The sequence below is a fragment of the Periophthalmus magnuspinnatus genome, chromosome 15 (assembly GCF_009829125.3).
Source record: "Periophthalmus magnuspinnatus isolate fPerMag1 chromosome 15, fPerMag1.2.pri, whole genome shotgun sequence".
NCBI lineage: Eukaryota > Metazoa > Chordata > Actinopteri > Gobiiformes > Gobiidae > Periophthalmus > Periophthalmus magnuspinnatus.
This window is the reverse complement of record NC_047140.1, coordinates 23,765,439-23,784,405: the sequence shown is the minus strand read 5'-3', so window position 1 is coordinate 23,784,405 and position 18,967 is coordinate 23,765,439. Positions and strand designations below refer to the sequence as shown.

At 39.0% G+C, this 18,967-nt stretch overlaps 1 protein-coding gene across 7 annotated transcripts in view; it reads right to left on the bottom strand.

The window, feature by feature from the left end:
- The window catches only part of tacc2 (transforming, acidic coiled-coil containing protein 2), a 51,186-nt gene extending 32,505 nt beyond the window's left edge, over positions 1-18,681 (bottom strand). Inside the window, exons 1-7 of one of the 7 annotated variants that reach the window (XM_055227270.1) lie at positions 16,997-17,158; positions 15,101-15,245; positions 14,458-14,520; positions 9,882-10,126; positions 9,466-9,573; positions 2,727-8,570; positions 1,046-1,534 (exon numbers count right to left, since the gene is read on the bottom strand). In XM_055227270.1, the coding sequence (XP_055083245.1) occupies positions 1,046-1,534; positions 2,727-8,570; positions 9,466-9,573; positions 9,882-10,126; positions 14,458-14,520; positions 15,101-15,133 (6,782 nt within the window). In that variant the 5' untranslated portion in view covers positions 15,134-15,245; positions 16,997-17,158. Of the gene's footprint in view, positions 1-1,045; positions 1,535-2,726; positions 8,571-9,465; positions 9,574-9,881; positions 10,127-14,457; positions 14,521-15,100; positions 15,246-16,996; positions 17,159-18,346 lie in introns of those variants that run through there. The other 6 variants (XM_055227273.1, XM_055227274.1, XM_055227271.1 and 3 more) reach the window with 6 other exon arrangements.
- Between the last annotated feature and the right edge of the window lie 286 nt (positions 18,682-18,967).

The window sequence follows — 18,967 nt, the reverse complement described above, 5'->3', positions numbered from 1 at the left end:
AGACCTCTTGATTAAAAAAACATAAGCTGATCGTTGCCGATTAGAAATAACTGATCTCAATCTCAATAAAATGTGATTAATTGCAGACCCCTATGCCCAGGGAATGCAGATGGGAGATAAATCTGGTATAAAGCATGCAATCTTCTTTGTTATAATAATGTATTTTGTAAACAACCCTTAAAAAATAAACTAATGAACTAAATGCAATCAGAACTAAATGCCATTAAAACTAGCTGTATAATGTTTTAAATTATTCACTTCCCAAAGAGGTCTACACCAATGTACCGCACATTGGTTCTTTGAATTATGGAGGAGTTTAACCATGAGGAGTTAATTGCTATTCCATTAGCCAATTCTCATTCATGCATTGGACACTGTAGACACCAACAGTCTACCAGACATGTTTCAAAGCCAAACAAAGCCACCAGACTCAAAAGCATAAGGGCTAAAGAGTTCATAAGTATGTCCTCATAAATTTGGAAATGGGTTCTTACAACTTACACATTTTTAAAAATATATAATTTTTTAGTTCCTTAGTTCTTATTTATTTTTTACCCCTAGGCTTCATTCTTCAAGGCTCATCTCATGTGTTGCTGTCCCCTGTAATTATCTTGACAATTCCTCCCTTCTCCTTTCTGCTATTTTACTCCACACAACCTACAGCAGCCTCAGAGGGTCAAAAACACAATCTTCAAAATGCTCACAATGTTGCCCCATATAGTTGCATATCAATATGAAGAACTTACTATAGTTTATTGACTTCACTGTCAATTTGTCATACATTGGTATACAATCTTTATGGTAAAGGAAAATAAACAAAAGACTGTTCAGATGAAAATGTTGGCACTGTCATCCATAAACCTACATCACCTAACTTTGTTCCATGAAACTCACTGGAAGTCATTATATTATTACCTCTGCTTTACACATTATGAGCACCTATAGAAGGCACTTTAAACAGCAACCAGTTACGGCCATAAAGGTTATTATTCATGCTTAACACTGTAATGTTTATGAGAATTTCAAAACAAAACATACAACTCACCCACTGTTCTGCTGCTCAGCAGGACCCTCTGGTTCCTTCAGCGGTTGGCTAACCAAATGTTTTTCCAAAGACTCCCCTGGCTTCTGCTGTGTGCATGCGGTTGGGGCCTGGACTACAGAATCTGGTCGAGTCTGGTCTTCTTCATTTTTGACTTCTGGGACATCAACCTTTGGCAGATCTTCAGTCGTCACTAGTTGAATAGGCAACTGTGGCTCTCTCGACACTGGCACTTTTTGAGTATTCTCTTTTATGATTGGCCCAACCTCCACTGGATCAGGAAGGTCAATACTTAGCTTCTTTTTAAGTAATGCAATGTCTTCTTTTGGTTTTGGTAGATCTGCTATAGCATTACTGATACTCTCTGATTTCTCTGAATGTAATATGAGTGATTCCTCCTCCTTCTGTGGGGTTTCCTGTGTTTTGGGGGCTGGTGTGTCCTCAGTTGGTGTATGGAAGTCTTGCAAAGGAGAATCCAGAGATGGGAGGGGCCTAAGGAGAAGACAATACAGGAGAAGAGAAGAAGAGGGGGTGGTTAGGGATTAGCTGCACGACTGAAACACAAATGACAATTGTGTTTGTGTACAGTGAACTTTGAGGCTGTATTGTTTGGCTTTGTGCATTGTGGTAGTGGAGATCAGGGCCGATGGTCACAGCTGATGTCACCCTTTCGGAATAAAAGGCTGCAGTACTTATGCCCTAACACTTTGCACTACTTAATAACTATGAAAGCACATGTTCATCTCATTAAATCCTGCAATAGGCCAGGGTGTTACGGCCATTCTACAAGTATGTATAATTTAGAAAATGTGATATATTTGAAGACACAAAACCCCAGTGTACATTACTGTCACTAAACATGAAATAAACAAAACACAAAACCTAAGGAAAAAGTTAACTAAAGTGTAATAAATAGTTATAGTAATTTCTTCTTGGCCCTATAACCTAAAATACTTCACAGTTTTAGGGGGAAAATCTTTATGACAAAAAAACCCTCTTTATTAAGACAAGAGAATGTAATTTTCAACATTAAATAGTACTACTTGTTTTATATTATCATGAGGTTATATTTGTGTAATCCCTCAGTCTTCCAGGTATATGTAGTCTTAATTATAAAACAGGCAATTTCTGTCCTGTTAATGTGACTTTTTTAGTACTGATGAGTATCTAGTTTCTAGTTTTAGTATCAAGTAGTATCTGATTTTTGATACTTTTGACAACCCTGTTTGAAAATATAAGTGATCTCACCATCTGTACAATATCACCGCTATGAAAAAGAGCTTCTTCAACATAGCACGTATGTAAAATGCAATCAAAAATAGTAAACCTTACTAGTCAACAGTTTGTGTGAGCAGAATAAACTTGTTGATGCGGAAAACTACAACACATTTGGAAACGCAAAACATGTGCCTCTCGGAGTGTGATGTAATTGAACAGATGATATGTGACAGCATCTTAACATGCAACTTTGTGTAACCTATTAGAGGAGGGCGAGGGGGGTGTGACCACATCCTAAGCCTTTATTAAACCAATGTAAACACACACATTCACTCACTGAAAGTCTCGTGTCTTGCTTTGGGGCACCTCTTTTATACTGTTCGCTAAAGCACTATCCATACTTCAATGATCTTTTATACTACCATATAAAGAAGTATTTGAGTCATGCGTGTATTCTGGTATTTACCTTATTGTCTCTTGCTCAGACTTCGTAGCCGCCTCTCTTAGAGCCTTGATCCAACTCATTGTATTCACTTGTGACACGTCAGACACTTCTTTATTTTCATTCACATGGATGCAAGAAGAGTCTTTTTGAGGTAATTTCTTTTCAAATTCACTCGTCAAAGCCTCATCACTGGATTGTGAACATGTTACATCCTCTTTTAGTTCTTCTGGCATACTTAAAGACATATTATTATTGACATTTAACTGTATTATGTTACTAGTTATTTGATATGCTGCGTCATTGTTTTGCTCAGTCTTAGATGTTTCACTTATGACTTCTATTGATCCGGTCTGCTTAAGGTCAGTCAGATTTATAACCTCTTTAGCTTCATTGTTAGTGACCTCACTCTCCTCTTTCCCATGGTTGCTAGGTGTATCCCCGTTGAAAGGCCCCTCTATTATAGTCGCTGCTTGGCAACTTTGTACAGCATCAGTTTTATTGGACAGCATTGTATCTCCAAATCTACATTCCTCGGTTGTACTATTTTTACTCAAAGACTCATTGGCGCTTTCTGGTTGCATAACAAAATCAGTGAATATTTTTCCATGAATCTCCTCTGCCTGCTTTTGTTCAGTGTCTGTTCGGATGTCGCGGCTATTGGCATAAACCAGCAATGTATCATGTTCTTGTGATGCAGCCAGGACAGTAGCGCCACTGTTCCCCAAAGGCTCCTGTTGGTTTTGACAAAGAGATGAGAAATTATGGTTTCCTTGGCTGTTTTCCCCTAGATCACATGCAAAGTCGCTGTCTGGCAGTGAACTTGTGTCCGGCTTGTCTAACCTTTTATTCTCAAATGTCTCCTGCCTTGTGTCCTTTAGATCAGCTTTCATGGGAATTGAATCAATTTCCTCTTTATCAATACATGAAATAAATGTATTTTGTTCTTGATTGGAAAATTCTTCAGAAACCTTGTTTATCACTTCTTCGTTGTCTTCGTCAATTTTAGTTTTACTGTTGATTTTTGATAAGCTGTTCATTTCAACATTCTGCTTTTCCTCTTGGCCATCTTTGAAACAGGCAATTTCAGATCCCTCTGTGTTTTTCTCAGATTTAGGCTGCTCCTGTTGCCGGGGCAATAAACATCTGGGAACTGTTGACGCTTCTGATTGGCCTGAATTATCCAAACTGCTATGAATTTCTTCTGCCAAAGGTTCACTAATAAACTCAGCACTTTGCAAGCCCTCCAATGACTCAACATAATGAGACAAAGGCCCACTATTAAAGCCATTGCCACTCCCTTTTGTTCCCTCAATAAGTGAATCTTCTTTACGAGGTAGCTGCTGGTTTCCAATGTACCCTGGAGGCTCTTTATCTAACTCATTACTCCCATGCAGTGCTGTGTCGACTTTTCCCATTTCCAACTTGCCGCAGTCCATTCCTTCTTTTACATTATTAAGAATAGGTGGATGCTTGATTTGTTCTTCAGGAATAATAGCAGTCATTGTATTTTTTTCTTTTTCTTTAATACTGTCATTAATTTTATCAGAAAGGCTAGACACATTCATGTTTTCTTCCTTTATGGGTAATTCAGAAATGGCTGATTCATTGGAAACTGTGTCCAAGGCATTATCAGGTTTAACATTAAGTATTAACACATTTTGAGCATTTTCTCCTTTATTGCTATTTGGATCAGTAGTGCCGTCTTTTAGGTCTACATCATTTACATTAACATCACCGGTGTCCTGTACTAAAGACAATATTGTCACTTCCTCTTTCTGGTTAGCATTCAAGTCTCCAGCACATTTAGCTTTGTTAACACTGTTAGCATTGTTAGCATTATCTGTCATCTGCTCAGGTGAAGACACATCACATTCATTAATTGACTTTAAGTGACTCACCGCTGGATCAATAGGCTGGGATACTGATGATAGGACAGTGGCTGCGTCAACGGGATTGGATAATGAAGTTTGGAGATCATTGCTTTTCATAGTTGGCTCAGTCTCATTTTCCATATTTGAAGTTATTTGTCCAGAAACAAGAGACACGTTTGTTGAAATGTCGTTGATGTTTGTAGGCTCTGTGTTAGGAAGTACATTTGTGTTGAGATTAGGGCCAATAGGCAAATTACAAGAAGTATTTAAATTAATAATGTCTTCAACAATCTCTGATCTCTGATTTTCATGTTGCACAGTTTCAAATAATTCCTTAGGCTTAAGTGTGTCTTCTTCCTTTGAATAAGATACAGAGTTATTTTCGGCAATAATATTTGTTGACCCCAGTTGCACTCCTTCACAATTGGCATTTTCCCCAGCTGTTACAGTATTCACAATTTCTGTTTGTTCTGGAAGTAATTCAGAGCAAGTACTGGACACGGGTATTACATCCACATTCTCAGGGATAACATTATTTTGTGAAATTATGTCTTTACTAGCAACTCCTTCAACTTCATTTACTACTTTTTGAGGTGAGCTTTGATTTTCTTCATTATTCTTAGCAACAGCTTTATCTTCTGGGATTTCAGTTTTAATTGAGTTTAGGAAGCCTTGGAAAACGTAACTGGCCTCAATAACTGGGTGGTGCAAACTCTCATGCACAGTTATGGGTGGTAAAGAGGCAGATCCCAATACAGCGTCTCCTGCTGGCATTGTATCCACTTTAACTGAATCTGCAAAGTGAACTCGATTCTTGTGTACAGTAGTAGGACATGCATTCATATCCACCACAGGTATTGTATTTGTCACAGAATTACTTTGCAATTCATTACTGCTACTTTCTTCTTGGACCTGTTGATTGTTATCCAATGATATTTTCTGATTACAACTTAAAGGTGGGAAGACTTGATTGTTGTACTCACATCCGAAAACTTCCTCTGAATCCAGATTTTGTCCATGTATATTGCTGCTTTGTCCGGTCAAAACAGGTGAAGTTGTTCCGTCATGCTTCTCGGAACAAGGGAAAGAGAGAGAATCCAAATCGGCACAAATGCTTTCAGTGATGGTTGCCCTCAGTTCCCTCCGGTGCTGTGACTCGGCAACATCGGTGGGCGGACACTCTCCACTCTCAGCTGACGGCACCCCACTAGCAGAGCCTTGTGGTCGGACGAATGAACTGTGCTCTGGTCTTTGTTTCTCTGCTACTTCCTCTCCTCCTACTCTCCTCTCCCCTGCTTCCTCTGTCCAAGCAGCAGGAGTAGCGTCGCAGTTATATTGACAACCTGCACCAGTGAGTTGCCCATGGGTGCTATTATCGACATCCAGGCAGAGTGGCTCCTTGTCTCCGTCTCCCTCTTCAGATGGAGAAATCTCGAGGTCCGCAATAAAAGCTGGCACGGCTCTCACCCCACTCTCTGCCAAGTTGTGTGGCATTTCCCCACCGTTGATATTCTCATTTGTTGTCTGCCCTGTAGTTCCCACGAATCCCAAATCGTGTCCACCTTCCTTGTCTGCAAAACATTCTCCTGCCTTTCCAAATGCGTTCTCAATTTCATTAGCAACACTCACACCACTTTCTCCCTTTCCTAGCACTTCTGGCATCGTGGGTGTTGTCAATGGCAACACAGTACCCAGTGCTAAAGCTTTTTCAAGGGCACTATCTACGCAACTCGCTCCCACACAACTACTTTGGATGTTGGCGAGCAGCCTCGCATCTACCTGACCATGTGGTGGTGATTCATTTGTAACTAAATCCGAAGTATTGATAATGGTTTTCAGATCACATGACAATATAGCATTTCTGTCTTCAGTTTCTTGTAAGTTGACATGATCTAAACAACATGCATTGTCTGTAAGGTTGTTGTTATCCGACTGATGGCCTGTCTCTTTATCTTTTTCAGTAGATTCAAGTGCACAGCTGGTAAGATGATCTGATTGGCTATAAGAGGATGGGACAAAGGGGCTAGAGACTGAAATGGGGGTGTTTCCATTAAGATTCTGCTGCTTGTTTAAATCAGCGCCATTATTGGACTGTTTATCACCAAAACCAATATCTGTCAGTAACACATCTCCAATTTCATTTTCCAATTTTGGTTTGCCCTCTTCACTCTTCACAGCCTTTTTCTTCTTTCGTTGCTTCTTCTTATCTTTTTTCTTTCCCTCTTTCGCTTTCTCTTGTTCATCATTTTGTGAATTACTATTTTGCCTCTCCTCTTGCCCCCTGACTGCTGCTACTGCATCATTATCAATTAAATTACTCGATTTGCACTTTTCTGTGTGTGTCTCTTTGTTCTCAGCTTTAAATCCATTAGAACTATCATCTGGACTATAATTTATGATATCTATGGACACTCCTTCTGCACTCATCTCTACACTGCCACTTTCCGTCAATTTTCCATATAAACTTGCTTCATTTGCAGGCAAATTAATGTTACTTGTTACTTGTTTGTTATGTGGGTCGCTTTTAGTATTGGACTTGTCCCCTTCACTTTGCTTAACTTCTTCTACTTTTCTAGTACTCTTGTCCTCATATAAATCACAATTATCACTTACATCACATGTTTTATTGTCTTCACTTCCCAGTCCATCTGTCTTTTTGCTCTCTTTTACACATTTATTAGGACCACTGTCTGCTACAACATCAGTGCCGCTCTTACAATCAAGAGTATACTTTTCTGAATTAGGTTGTTGTTGGGAGGTTTCTAGTAATGCTGTTGAGTTTTTCGTATCTACATATTTAGCTTCTTTAATAGTATCTTTTTTCTTTGATTTCTTTTTTAAACCACTTTTGGCATTTTTATTTTGTGTGTCTGGAATTGCATCCTTTGCCCCAAATAAATTACAAACATCGCTCTCTTTGTTTACAACCTCATCTGCCTTTGTGATCCCAACTTCATTAAAACTAGACCTATTCTCTTTATGGTCATGTTTATTATCTGTACTCTCCGTCACTGCGGCTGTGCAGTTCTCTGTCTTATTATAACCCAGAGTGCTATTTTCCAATCCATTTTTATCACACAAAATGACTTGACTAGGGTTCTCTAATACTACATCAGATTTTATTTCCTCATTCCACTGGTTTTGATTTGTTGTTTTTCGTTTATTTTTGTCTTTCTTCTTTGCTTTTTTCCCATGTTTGTTTTGTGGCTCACATTGTGTACTGACTTTGACGTCTATATTATTAAGCTCGTGTTCTTGTGTCTGCACTCCACCCTTCACTTCAGATAAAGGACTATTATCATTTGAATGACTAGTTTTGTCTTCCTCTATAACAGCGTCATATTTATTTGTACTTTTGTCTAAATATTTGTTTAAACTGGCCCCTGCATCTTCATTATTATTTTGACTTTTTGCAATTCCCCCTATACCTATAATCTCTGCAGCTGTAACGGCATCATTACTACCCAAAGTGCTATTTTGCTTATTTATTGAATATGACTCTTTGAGATGTGCCGTTTCATTCAAAACACCATCCTTTTCTTTAACTTCTCTTGTTAGTTGTCTTGGCGTATCCTCTTTTGGTTCTTTTGTATTCTTGCTGTCTTGTCCAGGCTTTATTGCAGCCTCTTCCCCATCTGCACTTCCCAGAATATAGTCTCTGAAGCTAAACACAAGCTTGTCCTGATTCTCCAGCGTCTCACTGTTTCCATGTGTATTCCTGTTGCCGTGGGACTTGTTGCTATGTCCTGGCTGGGCGGCCATTGATGACTCATGATCTAACTTTTTAGCTTCTTCTGTCTTTCTCTCTATTGCATCTGTCTTTTCCTCTGTTGCATGGACTGTTTTGGGCTGGGCTACACCTAACGAAGCCATTTGCTGTTCACATTCCTGGAAGGCATCTTGGAGCTCCCTGTCTATCTCGGAGGAGGGTGGGGCCGGCGGTATGGGTGGATTTGGGGCATCTGTGAGGAGCTCTGGGTCACTGTGTTGAGGCCTGGGACGAGGGCGACAGAGTTAAGAGTTGGCACGGGGGCAGCTGCTCATTCCACAATGCGACAGACTGCTGCATTTGGCACAAGCCCATGCTGAGACACGGCACTCCACCAAACGGACAAACGCACACATTTGCCACACAACTGCCTCCGGATGCCTATTCTGAAATAACAATCCTAAGCTTGAAATAATAATAAAATATGGTACTACATATTCGAGCAATGCACATGCGGTTTTGATGACAAGTGCTTTAACAGTAATTTTAGGGGACTGCCCAATAAAAAATTGGGTATATAACAAAGTCCTTATATTGAGAGCTCTATACGTTTTAATCAATGACAGTGACAAATTAGTCTTCTTACACTTTGTTCTGTATAAGCTGCCAGCTCTAAAATAATTCCTTTTTTATGTTTCATTAACCTGTTCTGAAGCCATATATTGTCATTTTAATTTGTACTACTAAAAACGTTGATTATCACGCTTCAGGGAAATACCAGGCTTAACAATCATTTACACCCTCAATCCCTCTTAAAGACTCACTCACTGTGTAAAGCAATCAGATGTAGAAGGGAATTTACAAAAATGCTGTTAGATTCAGACTAAGCACAGGAACAAGCAAAGTTCTCGGATACTGTACTTGCTTTAATACACATCAATATACATTTGGTAAGAACTGTAATGATTGACTAAACATAGTCAAATCATCCAGAGTACCAAGTATCCCACCCGTCAAGCATAAAAAGACACACCCCAAACCTTTTTTAGACACACAGCACTTCACAGTAAAAGCTAAAAGCAAAGTAAAGTTTTTCTTCACTCCATGCTCCTCTTCCTCATTAATCAGCTCTGCTTTAGAGCACACTCCAGCACAGACAACATGCCCAGGCGCTGTGTACCTCATATCAACAACCACTATCGGCTGACCGGCCTCCATGTGATGCTGCAGACCCACCAGCAGGGGGTTCACCTGCTCACATTGCCTCTGGTCTGAACTAGTCTGGTTTCTAAAGGCAAATGTCCAGGACACGTTAACATAATACAATATTTACTAATGAGATGATATAAAGCCAACAATTTCAGACATTTTCACACCAATGCCTAATGCATGCATAAAGACATTGCATTAACTATAATGTTGTATGATTAAAAGCAGAGCCTTTTCTGCTTATACCACCTGCAGCAATTAAAGAACACATCTTTCAGGTTTTTTATTATACACTCATATAGTAGTGATCTATGTCATTGGCGTGTGTGTGTACTGTGTGGTGAAGCAGCCCTCTAGGACTTTATGACACCTGTGTATGACCCTCACCCTAGAGATGACTCCCAGATGTTGAGTTCACTGCTGAAGTCAAGGCTGGGCAGCAGGTCGTGAGGAAACTCCAGTTCCTCTCTGTCCAGCGGGTCTCCGGGAGATCTAGTTGTCTCCTCCACTCCACTCAGCACTGGGACATCCGGCAGCACAGACTGGGACAGGGACAGGCTCTGCTGGCTGGAGGACGCCCCTCTGAGCAGTGGTTTGTTGTCCCTCTTGGATGAGTCAGAGTGGGCTTCAGTCTGTGGGACAGACACAGTAGGGAGGGAGGAATTACCAATTTATCGAACTTCAACTATGATTATAATTATTGTTGAAAAAAAATGTTATTTAAACTATGGACTGAATGCTATGGGAGCTCATTCTGTCCCACAAAACCTGGACCTGGAGCAAAACCACTCATTTTATTTATTGCAGCTTTAAAAAAAAAAAAAAGTGATAAAGTTTAATCTTCCATGTATGCTTTGACAGTACATATAATACAATAATTGTTTAAACAAAAAAAACATCCTAAGATCCCCTCTGAGGCCAGTACTCTCAGTGTGTCCATCTTGGTTAAATAAAGGTCAATAAATAATATGATTTCATCTATTGCTTAATTTATTACATTATTTATGATTTCTTTTCATGTCTCAAAGGCAGTATATAACCCACACCTGCTGGAGCCTAAGCATATGGCAGACCAATGTGGACTTTGACAAGTGCAAGCATGTCATAGACAAACAGTGAAACACCCACAGTTTGAGGTTTAAAGCGAAACGGAATAAACGTAATGCCCCAGTAATGTTACTGTTCCGCAGAGTTTATTTAGTAACAGGCAAGACCTTTACAGCACCATGCACTGTCACTCGTGACACCATGAATTAAATAATCTTTATGAAACAGCATATTAGAGATCTATGTAAGCTGATGTCCAGACAGAAGACTGATTCACTATAATTAAAAAAATTCTAAAATAATACAATGTAACCACAGGCAAAATTAAAATCCCTGACAATAAGCCTGAGCAATCCCTCACTCGGCCAGGAGAGTTTAGTAGTATTAAAGATTTCTGAGCTGGACTAATTAGTTTTTTTTACAATAGGCAAATCCAGCTTGCAAGCACAGTTAAGACACAGTCCATCACTATCTACAACTTCATTGCATACTCCTGTCTATGAGTGTGTTTTTGACTGTTTTACAGTGGCTGATGAAAGATGTCCTCATTTGAAAATACCATACTAAAGGTCATTGGACACACTGTAATTGACCCACTATCATGTGATTGATGCCCACACTAACGCTATGTGCGGTGAGAAGCTGCTGAGATACATTCATTCATTATTTATGCCACAGACAGAGTGGCAGCACAAAACTTTAACTTCAGTACAGGTCTAACTTTACTCTGATAACAAAAACTACTGGTGCTGATAGACTTGTCATGATAACACATTTTGAAGCATGATAGATCGCTACACAGAAATATTGCAATAAACAATAATATTGAAACTACTTTATGTCACTAATTAAGAGTTAAATAATACAAAATAACCCCAGTAAACCATTTTAAATAGACTGTTTCATTAAAAGACATGAGCTTTGACAAATAAATAGCAATAGAATATAGCATTAAGTAGGCATAAAAGGGACTTATTTACCTCTTCACAGCTCAAATCTTATCGTATTACAACAAAAATACCCAAAATCTCCCCAATTATGCAAAGAAAAAGTACTCACGATAAATACTGAGACCAAAATATTTGTTCAAGATTTCATATATTGAATGATAAGGTGATATAGTAATCATTGTGACAGACTATGTGCTGGTATAGTTTGTGTTTGGAAAGTCTCAAAGTTCACTTATGTCCAGTCACCCGGTCTCTAACTAATTACCATTCAAAGTGCACAGAGATTATTCACTTTGCTCATCTCTGCTATGCTCCAATATGAGCCTTTCAGTGATGTATTGAAAACAATAATATTTATGTCCTTAGAAACACACAAAGTTTTTACATGAATGGAAGGAAACCTATATAACTCTAGGCCACCTTACACAACTACGCTTCAGTAGTATTTTAAACATGATTTAAATACGACATAATAAGTTACAGTAACAGCATTACCATCTATGAAAAAGTCAAAAGAACAATAGACTTGACTAAACTTTACAATTTTAGTAAAGCTTTAGTTAAAAAAAAAAAAAAAAAACACTTGCCGTTTAATCTTTAAACAATGGAGTAAACAAAAAGTACAGCTTGTTATACTACTCTTTATTTTTTACCTTGTTTTATAGAGAGTAGAAAAGTGCAGCCACCATCATTTTTAATATTAATGGGAAACATTTTTTATTATAAAGATCTGATAGCCTCATAATAGTAGCCAACTGCAGGTGAAACTCTGTATTTACTGTAAAATTTATCAGATGAAAACACAACAACCTAAACAGATACAACTTCACATCTTAGGGGTCTGGGTTTCCTGTTTCCTGTAAGTGCTCCCCTTGTCATTACAAACAGCTAATATAAAATGCCTTGTTGCACTATGTCTGAATGCATGTCCCACCTGGTTTGTAGAAGTATCCAGGTTTAAAGGTACCATGAGCTTGAGTTATGTAATACCAGTTATACCTTTGTGAAGTGGAAAAGCACATCCCACGTCTCAGTCTGTTACTCATTTTCCTGAAAACAGAAAGTACTCTAACGTTGCCTGGAGACTTATCCATAATAAGTACTACAGTCTAATGAGAATATGCATGAAACGTACTTACACACAAGTAAACACAAGTACTAAACCAGCAATACATTTACACTAATACTATGCTATTCAATACTAAAACAGCAAATGCAGCAACACGCAATCATTGCTTGAATAAAGGTAATAGTATAAAGATATTCAACATTCTACTACCACTGCTATTACTACTATTACTATTACTATTATTTGTAAAATATATTCCTGTGTTGTATTCACATTACTCTAACCATGCTACTACAACTACAACCAAGTATTTCCTTAACACTAGCAACTACTGCTCCTATTGCAACTAGGAGTATTAACACCAAATAGTGATACCAATTTGCCTACTACTACTCAATAGTAAGTCTGTGTATGTTTACGTAGGAATAGGAAAGCATGCTCCTGTGTTTATGTACCTAACCAGAGAGAATAGTCAAATTACTACTACCACTACTACTATTACTTGAAAATTCTCTCTCCTCTCTTCTTACATTAGACAGACTACCCCAGCTGCACTTACCAGGCAGAACTCCTGAAGGTGACTCTACAGTGCAGTCCTATGCCTCACTGCGGGTCCGTGTGAGTGTTTTCAAGAGGGCACACGATGACACCGACCAACATGCTGAAACAACACATGCTGCTGACTCTCCCTCCTCTCTCCAACTGACTCAGCTCACTTCCTTCTCCCTCTTATCTCCAGCTATATCCTTCTTCTTCTTCTCCTCCTCTGCCAGCCACTCCCCGCTTAAGTTTCCATGAGGTCTTTTTCCTCCTGAAGTGTGCCCAGTAGAGAAACACTACACTAGCACAGGCTGACCCAAACAGAGTGGCTGCAGGGTAGTATCGTGCTCCCTTTCTCCTCCCCCTGTACTCTCAGTTGGCTCTTTCAATGCCGTCCTCACACTAATATGTCCCCTCCTCGCCTCCTCTTTCCTTGAGTGCTTCCCTGTTTACATCCTTGTCTCCTCCCCCCTCCCGGCTTTGTGCGACTCTGCGTTAACTGACAGTGCCTCTGCAGGTGAATGATGGGAAATAGGCCAAGGGTCTAAAGCTGCATTGACCCCCGCAGGGAGGATCAGGTTACACTCCTTATGGGCTTTTGTTGCATCAGGGTCGCACACAAACAGCTAGCTCCTGCATTACTTATAAAGCCTTTAACTTTGACTGTGGTTTGTTTTACTATTTGACACCATCACTGTCTGCGGTAGCGTACTTGGAAACACGCACATGCCATGCACATATTGTTTCATAAGACATTTTACTTGTATAATTTTCATTCATACAGAATTAAGCAGAGAAGACAGGTAAATATATGTTTTTGAATCAAGTAAATTGTTTCAAACCAAAATAAATGAAATATTTCCCAAAAAAAAATTGTTTTTTTAGTTTTTGTTTGTCAGGTCAGAAAAATAAATTAAGTACATAAATAAATATGACCAGAATATATCATCTTCTGTGTCTTAAAATTATTAGAAACAGTGGAGTTTCTGAGAGAAGTCTTATTTGATGGCTACCTGGACACACATGTTCACAATTTTAATTTAATACAAGTTATTCTCTTCTGCATGTGTTTGTTTATTGTTACTGTTTTCTTTTTGGCAAATATGTAATTGTATTTTATGTGCGATGCCTACCAAACTATAGGTAAAGCGAAATGGGAAAAAAGTACTCTTTGAGCCAGCCAGACATTCACCTGTGCACTTACAAAAGTTATAAACACACAGACAACAGAGGCTATATGTCCATATCCCAGCCATAGTCAAAGCGAAACCAAGCTGATGTTTACAGACACAACCATGGAAGTAAAATAAGATCACAGGCCTATAATAGATCCATGGACATAACACAAACACTGTACCTCGAGTGAGTGATTCTCCTGAGGTGGAAATAGAACAACACTTTCTGGAGCGCCCTCTTCTGACTGTAACAGGGAAATGAAAGTCATAAACCTGCAATGTCTTAAATTTAACCCTCTATAACTGTGCACTAAAGCAAAAACACGAGCAGCAATCCCAAACAAAGTCAACTTGTCGCATACCGTAAGGCCTGTATAGATCATAAGACAATATTTAAGTAAATCCTATTAAGATAATCCAAAATACCTTGAAAAATACAGTCACATGCGAGACCAACGGTTGAGCGACTGAGTCAAAAATAATAAAGCTAAAGCTAGCTAACAAGTTGCTAACAATCTTTGCGTCACCTGGGAATCATCTAAGTATAATCAAATATTCTTATTACAGATGCATGCTGGGAATGCAAAGTTATCTAGATTATCATAAAGACACATACTTATTACAAATATTTAACCCAGCAAGAGTTAAAGCTAAGTAGTGAACGGTTAATTTAACGGCGAATTTAAGTATTTTTGGCCTACATCCAACTGTTATTAGTTAGTTGCATGTTGTTAGTAAGGCCAGCATTAGTAGTAGCTCAAAACTGTAGTAAATCGCATTGTAGTTGTGTTTTTTCTTTGTTTTTTCTGTTTGTTTGTTTCTTACCAGAGGCTCGGTTGTGCTGTTTTCATTGCCCATGATGACCACGTGACTACACCTGTCCAAAGACTCACATCAGCAGCTGTCCCTCTGTGTCTCTGTCTCGAGGGTCTGCACCTGAGCATCCATCCAGTCCGGGACAGGTTCAGCTCTGAATAAGTTAGCAGACTCTACTCAATGGGATTAAAGTGGTCTGGGGGAATGCCATTAAAGACCTCTCTACAGGGCTAAAGAAGCCTATAGGACTTCCATAGGGTTGTTCCAGTAAGCTAAGGATTTAAACGATATGTTCAACAAACTAATAGGCCTACTCAATGCAGTTGTAGTCCTTTAGCAGCCTGCAATAATGTTTTATATTAGTGCTTTCTCAAACGTATCACACCACAGAAGCTCAAATTTGACTTTCCGAGTACCACCAGAAATAAATCCCGGGCTATAATGGTCTAAAATAAGATCAAGCAATGGATGAGGTCATTCTACATAATGATTAAACCACATGATTCCTTCTTTGGGTTAATCATTATTTAGATTTTAGAACACATTAATAGATTTATTTATAAATAAAATGAATAGGCTACTCAAAATGCAGAAGGCCACATCAGTAAAGGCAGCCACTAGTACATGCACCACAGTTTGAGAAACACTGGTCTATATCGTACAATAAGCCTAGAGCTAATATAGGATGCAAACGCTGACATAGATAAGATGCTCCACTTCCCAGAAGATGGCACAGCTGGCTTAATGGATAGTGTAAGTATGTCCAGATGTCCACTTTGAATGTTAGGAAGTACTCTAGTTCCTTAATGAGATGGTAGTGGTTGCTTTTTTGTTTGCTGTAAATAGGAACAAACTAATCAATATATACTGCAATAGTTTCATTCGGGCTAAAGCAAATCACTTAGACCTTTGCCACCTAAAAAGCTGCAAACCATAGTAAAACCTTAGCTCAAATCATCCTCACATTGTAGACAAGACCTAATTTCACTTTTGCTCTCGACTTCTGTTTATGCATTGCTCACAGCTCTGCAGGGACTTTAAGTTTAGTCAGAAATCACTGACCTGGATATACTGACTTATAAATAGAAATCTTTTTTTTTTTGAGCAACACAAACACATCCCTAACGACTGCAATGGTTAACGTGTATTTCAATATTTATTTTTCCTTCCTGATTAGGTAAAAGGAGAAATTAGGCCTGCAGTCATTTCTTATATGTCTTCCCTTCCTTCCTACACTTAGGTCATGCTGTGTCTTGTTCTGTCCATTGGCTATTTGTGTGAATGGGGTGTAATTTCAATCCTCAGTCTCAACGCATGTGCACTTTTACTGGCTACACTGTTTACGTGAGATTTTGGCAGCAACAAAGACACTTTAGCCAATCACATTATTACCCCGTCTTAACACGTCATTTAGCCTGTCCATCACCTGTTACATAAGCCAGTTTTCAAGATTATTCATAGATACATTTAAAGTGTATTGTTTGCTCCTAGCTTGTGTTAACAGAAAGCAATAACAATGTTTTATAATCATATTTTAGGTAGTATAAGTAGTTAACTAGTCTAATAATGAACCAATATTATTGTAAGTTTATATACTTGCTTTATTTTTTTATGTATTTGAACAGAACACCTATGAAAAGGAGAGGCTGAGGGCTCTCAGTGGGGTCTCTCTGTATAAATAAATAAAATAAATAATGCTATGTTTATATTATTGTTAGAGTATTCTCGTTATATTATGTTAGAGTATTCTAAACTTATGTTTAGAATATGGCATATATTACCTAAAAAAAGTATAAATTCATAAATGTACTTGATTTCAAATGCTAAAATGCAAAATGTTATTACCAATATTAGCAATCTGTAATGCATGTTTAAATAACTAAACCCAAAATTGTAACTACTCACCCCAGATTTTCACAAACACCCTCTAACAAATGTTTAATCCAATGTTGTTGTCCAGAACAAGTGTTTGCTCCCTGTCTTCAGAGTGCCCCAGGCTGTTTCTGAAGCTATTTTGGAAGTGCACAGCGAGTGAGAGCAAAGGACACCAGGCCGAAGAGGTCGCGAGGTGGGCATGGGACAGGAAGAAACATATTTAAGTGGACTGAACAGGAGCTGGGGGAGCCATGGTTTCTTGACGCAGCATTGGGGGGTGGTGTGGGTGTGGTGGGAGGTGGGGGGCCTGGGAGACTGTCAGCTGATGGGGAGTCTCAGGCAACACTGTAAACAAATGCCAAACTAGATGAGGTCTAAGAACAGTTAAACCCATCAGCTAGTACTGGAAATGTTGACTTTATAAATCCAGTTAAAGTTGTTAGCGTTTCCAGTATGTTCACAGTAGACCCTCAATGACCCTCAACACAGCAGCCAAAACAACAATTAGTTTCAAAAAGCAGTCATCTAGCTTAGGTTTTTAGGTTTTAAGTTTAGCCCCTCACTCAGGAGGCTTTATCGATAATAGTAGCAGACAGTTGCATAATAAAAGCCTTTGGTATATAGACAGTTCGAAGCCCTGATAGATGTAGAGGAATGCACCAAACAGGAAATCTGGTATAGCCTACATTACATATTTCCATAAGTCACTGAACACTAAGACGATGTAGCTGAAAGTGAAAAAGAAAACATGGGGAAAAACAGACTGGCACATGCTTAAAGGCAGCTTATTTACCAAGCTAATAATAGCACAGTTATAATGCCAATTTGACAACTGGATAAATACAATCTCCGACCCAATGCAGTCACTTCATAGAACTTAAATAACATTTAGAGATTTGCTTATTATACACTTCGGTTTACTTTACTTTTATAACTCATTTGTGTTGGCCTGGGTCTGACACAAAGATTGACCAGACTACACAACCAAACTACAATCTATTGAAATATTTATTTTACAATCACTGTGTGCATAGTTTCCACTGTTCCCATTCAGATCTGACATAGCACGATCTCTCAATTTATCCAGGCTTGTAACTAGCACAAAGTGTACCCTCCTTGTGGTTGGATTTGGATACAGAATACACAGTACCACCATGACCATTCTGTTATTCCCAACCACCATATTAGCTTACTGCTCATTTTGTCCATTTTATTCTTGTAGTAATCATTTCTGACTCCTCCTTTGCCATCAGAGCTCTTCTCTCAGAGTCTTGACACCGCCCCTCCTCCAACATGAGAGTGCACACTGCCTTAACTCAGCATCTCTCAGTATAACACCTTAATTAACACATAAAGACCAATAATACCTCTCTTATTTACCTTCCTGTTTGCTATTCCAATGCAGCTGCCCATCTTGTATTCCATGTCCTCCTCTGGGGAGGTGACTCGGGCGCTACACGGCTTGCACAAAACCTTTCTGCAGAACTGCATCCTTGCCGATCGCACAGCACAGCATCGCCGAGACAGCCAAGATCTAAGCAGGAGCAACAGTGAGCGCGTGTGTCCGCCTCTGTCTACGTTACAGCGCCACTGGCATAGATTTTCAAGCCATTGTTATATAAAGTCTACACAGCAGTGACAGCCTAATCAAATGAATGTGAGAATTGTAGCTCAGCTCTTCTGCAGTCTCATGTGCAGTTCAGCCTCTCATCACTGCATGGCTGAGCACACACATGCACCGCTTTGGAGGGAAAAGCACAGAGAGGGAGAGAAGAGAGGGAAGCAGAGCAAGCAGCATCAGTAGAGCCTGTGTCTTTAAAAATCAAGAAAGCTATACAGTGTTTCTATTACATCATAATTAATGACTAGAAAAAGCAAAAATAAATACAATGCAATATTCTCTTGCATGATCAGGATGAAATTCATGTTCAGGAGTATCAGTCCTATTACGGAAGTTTATCCCACAACATGCAGCCAAATATTACCTGGGAAAAGCAGTTA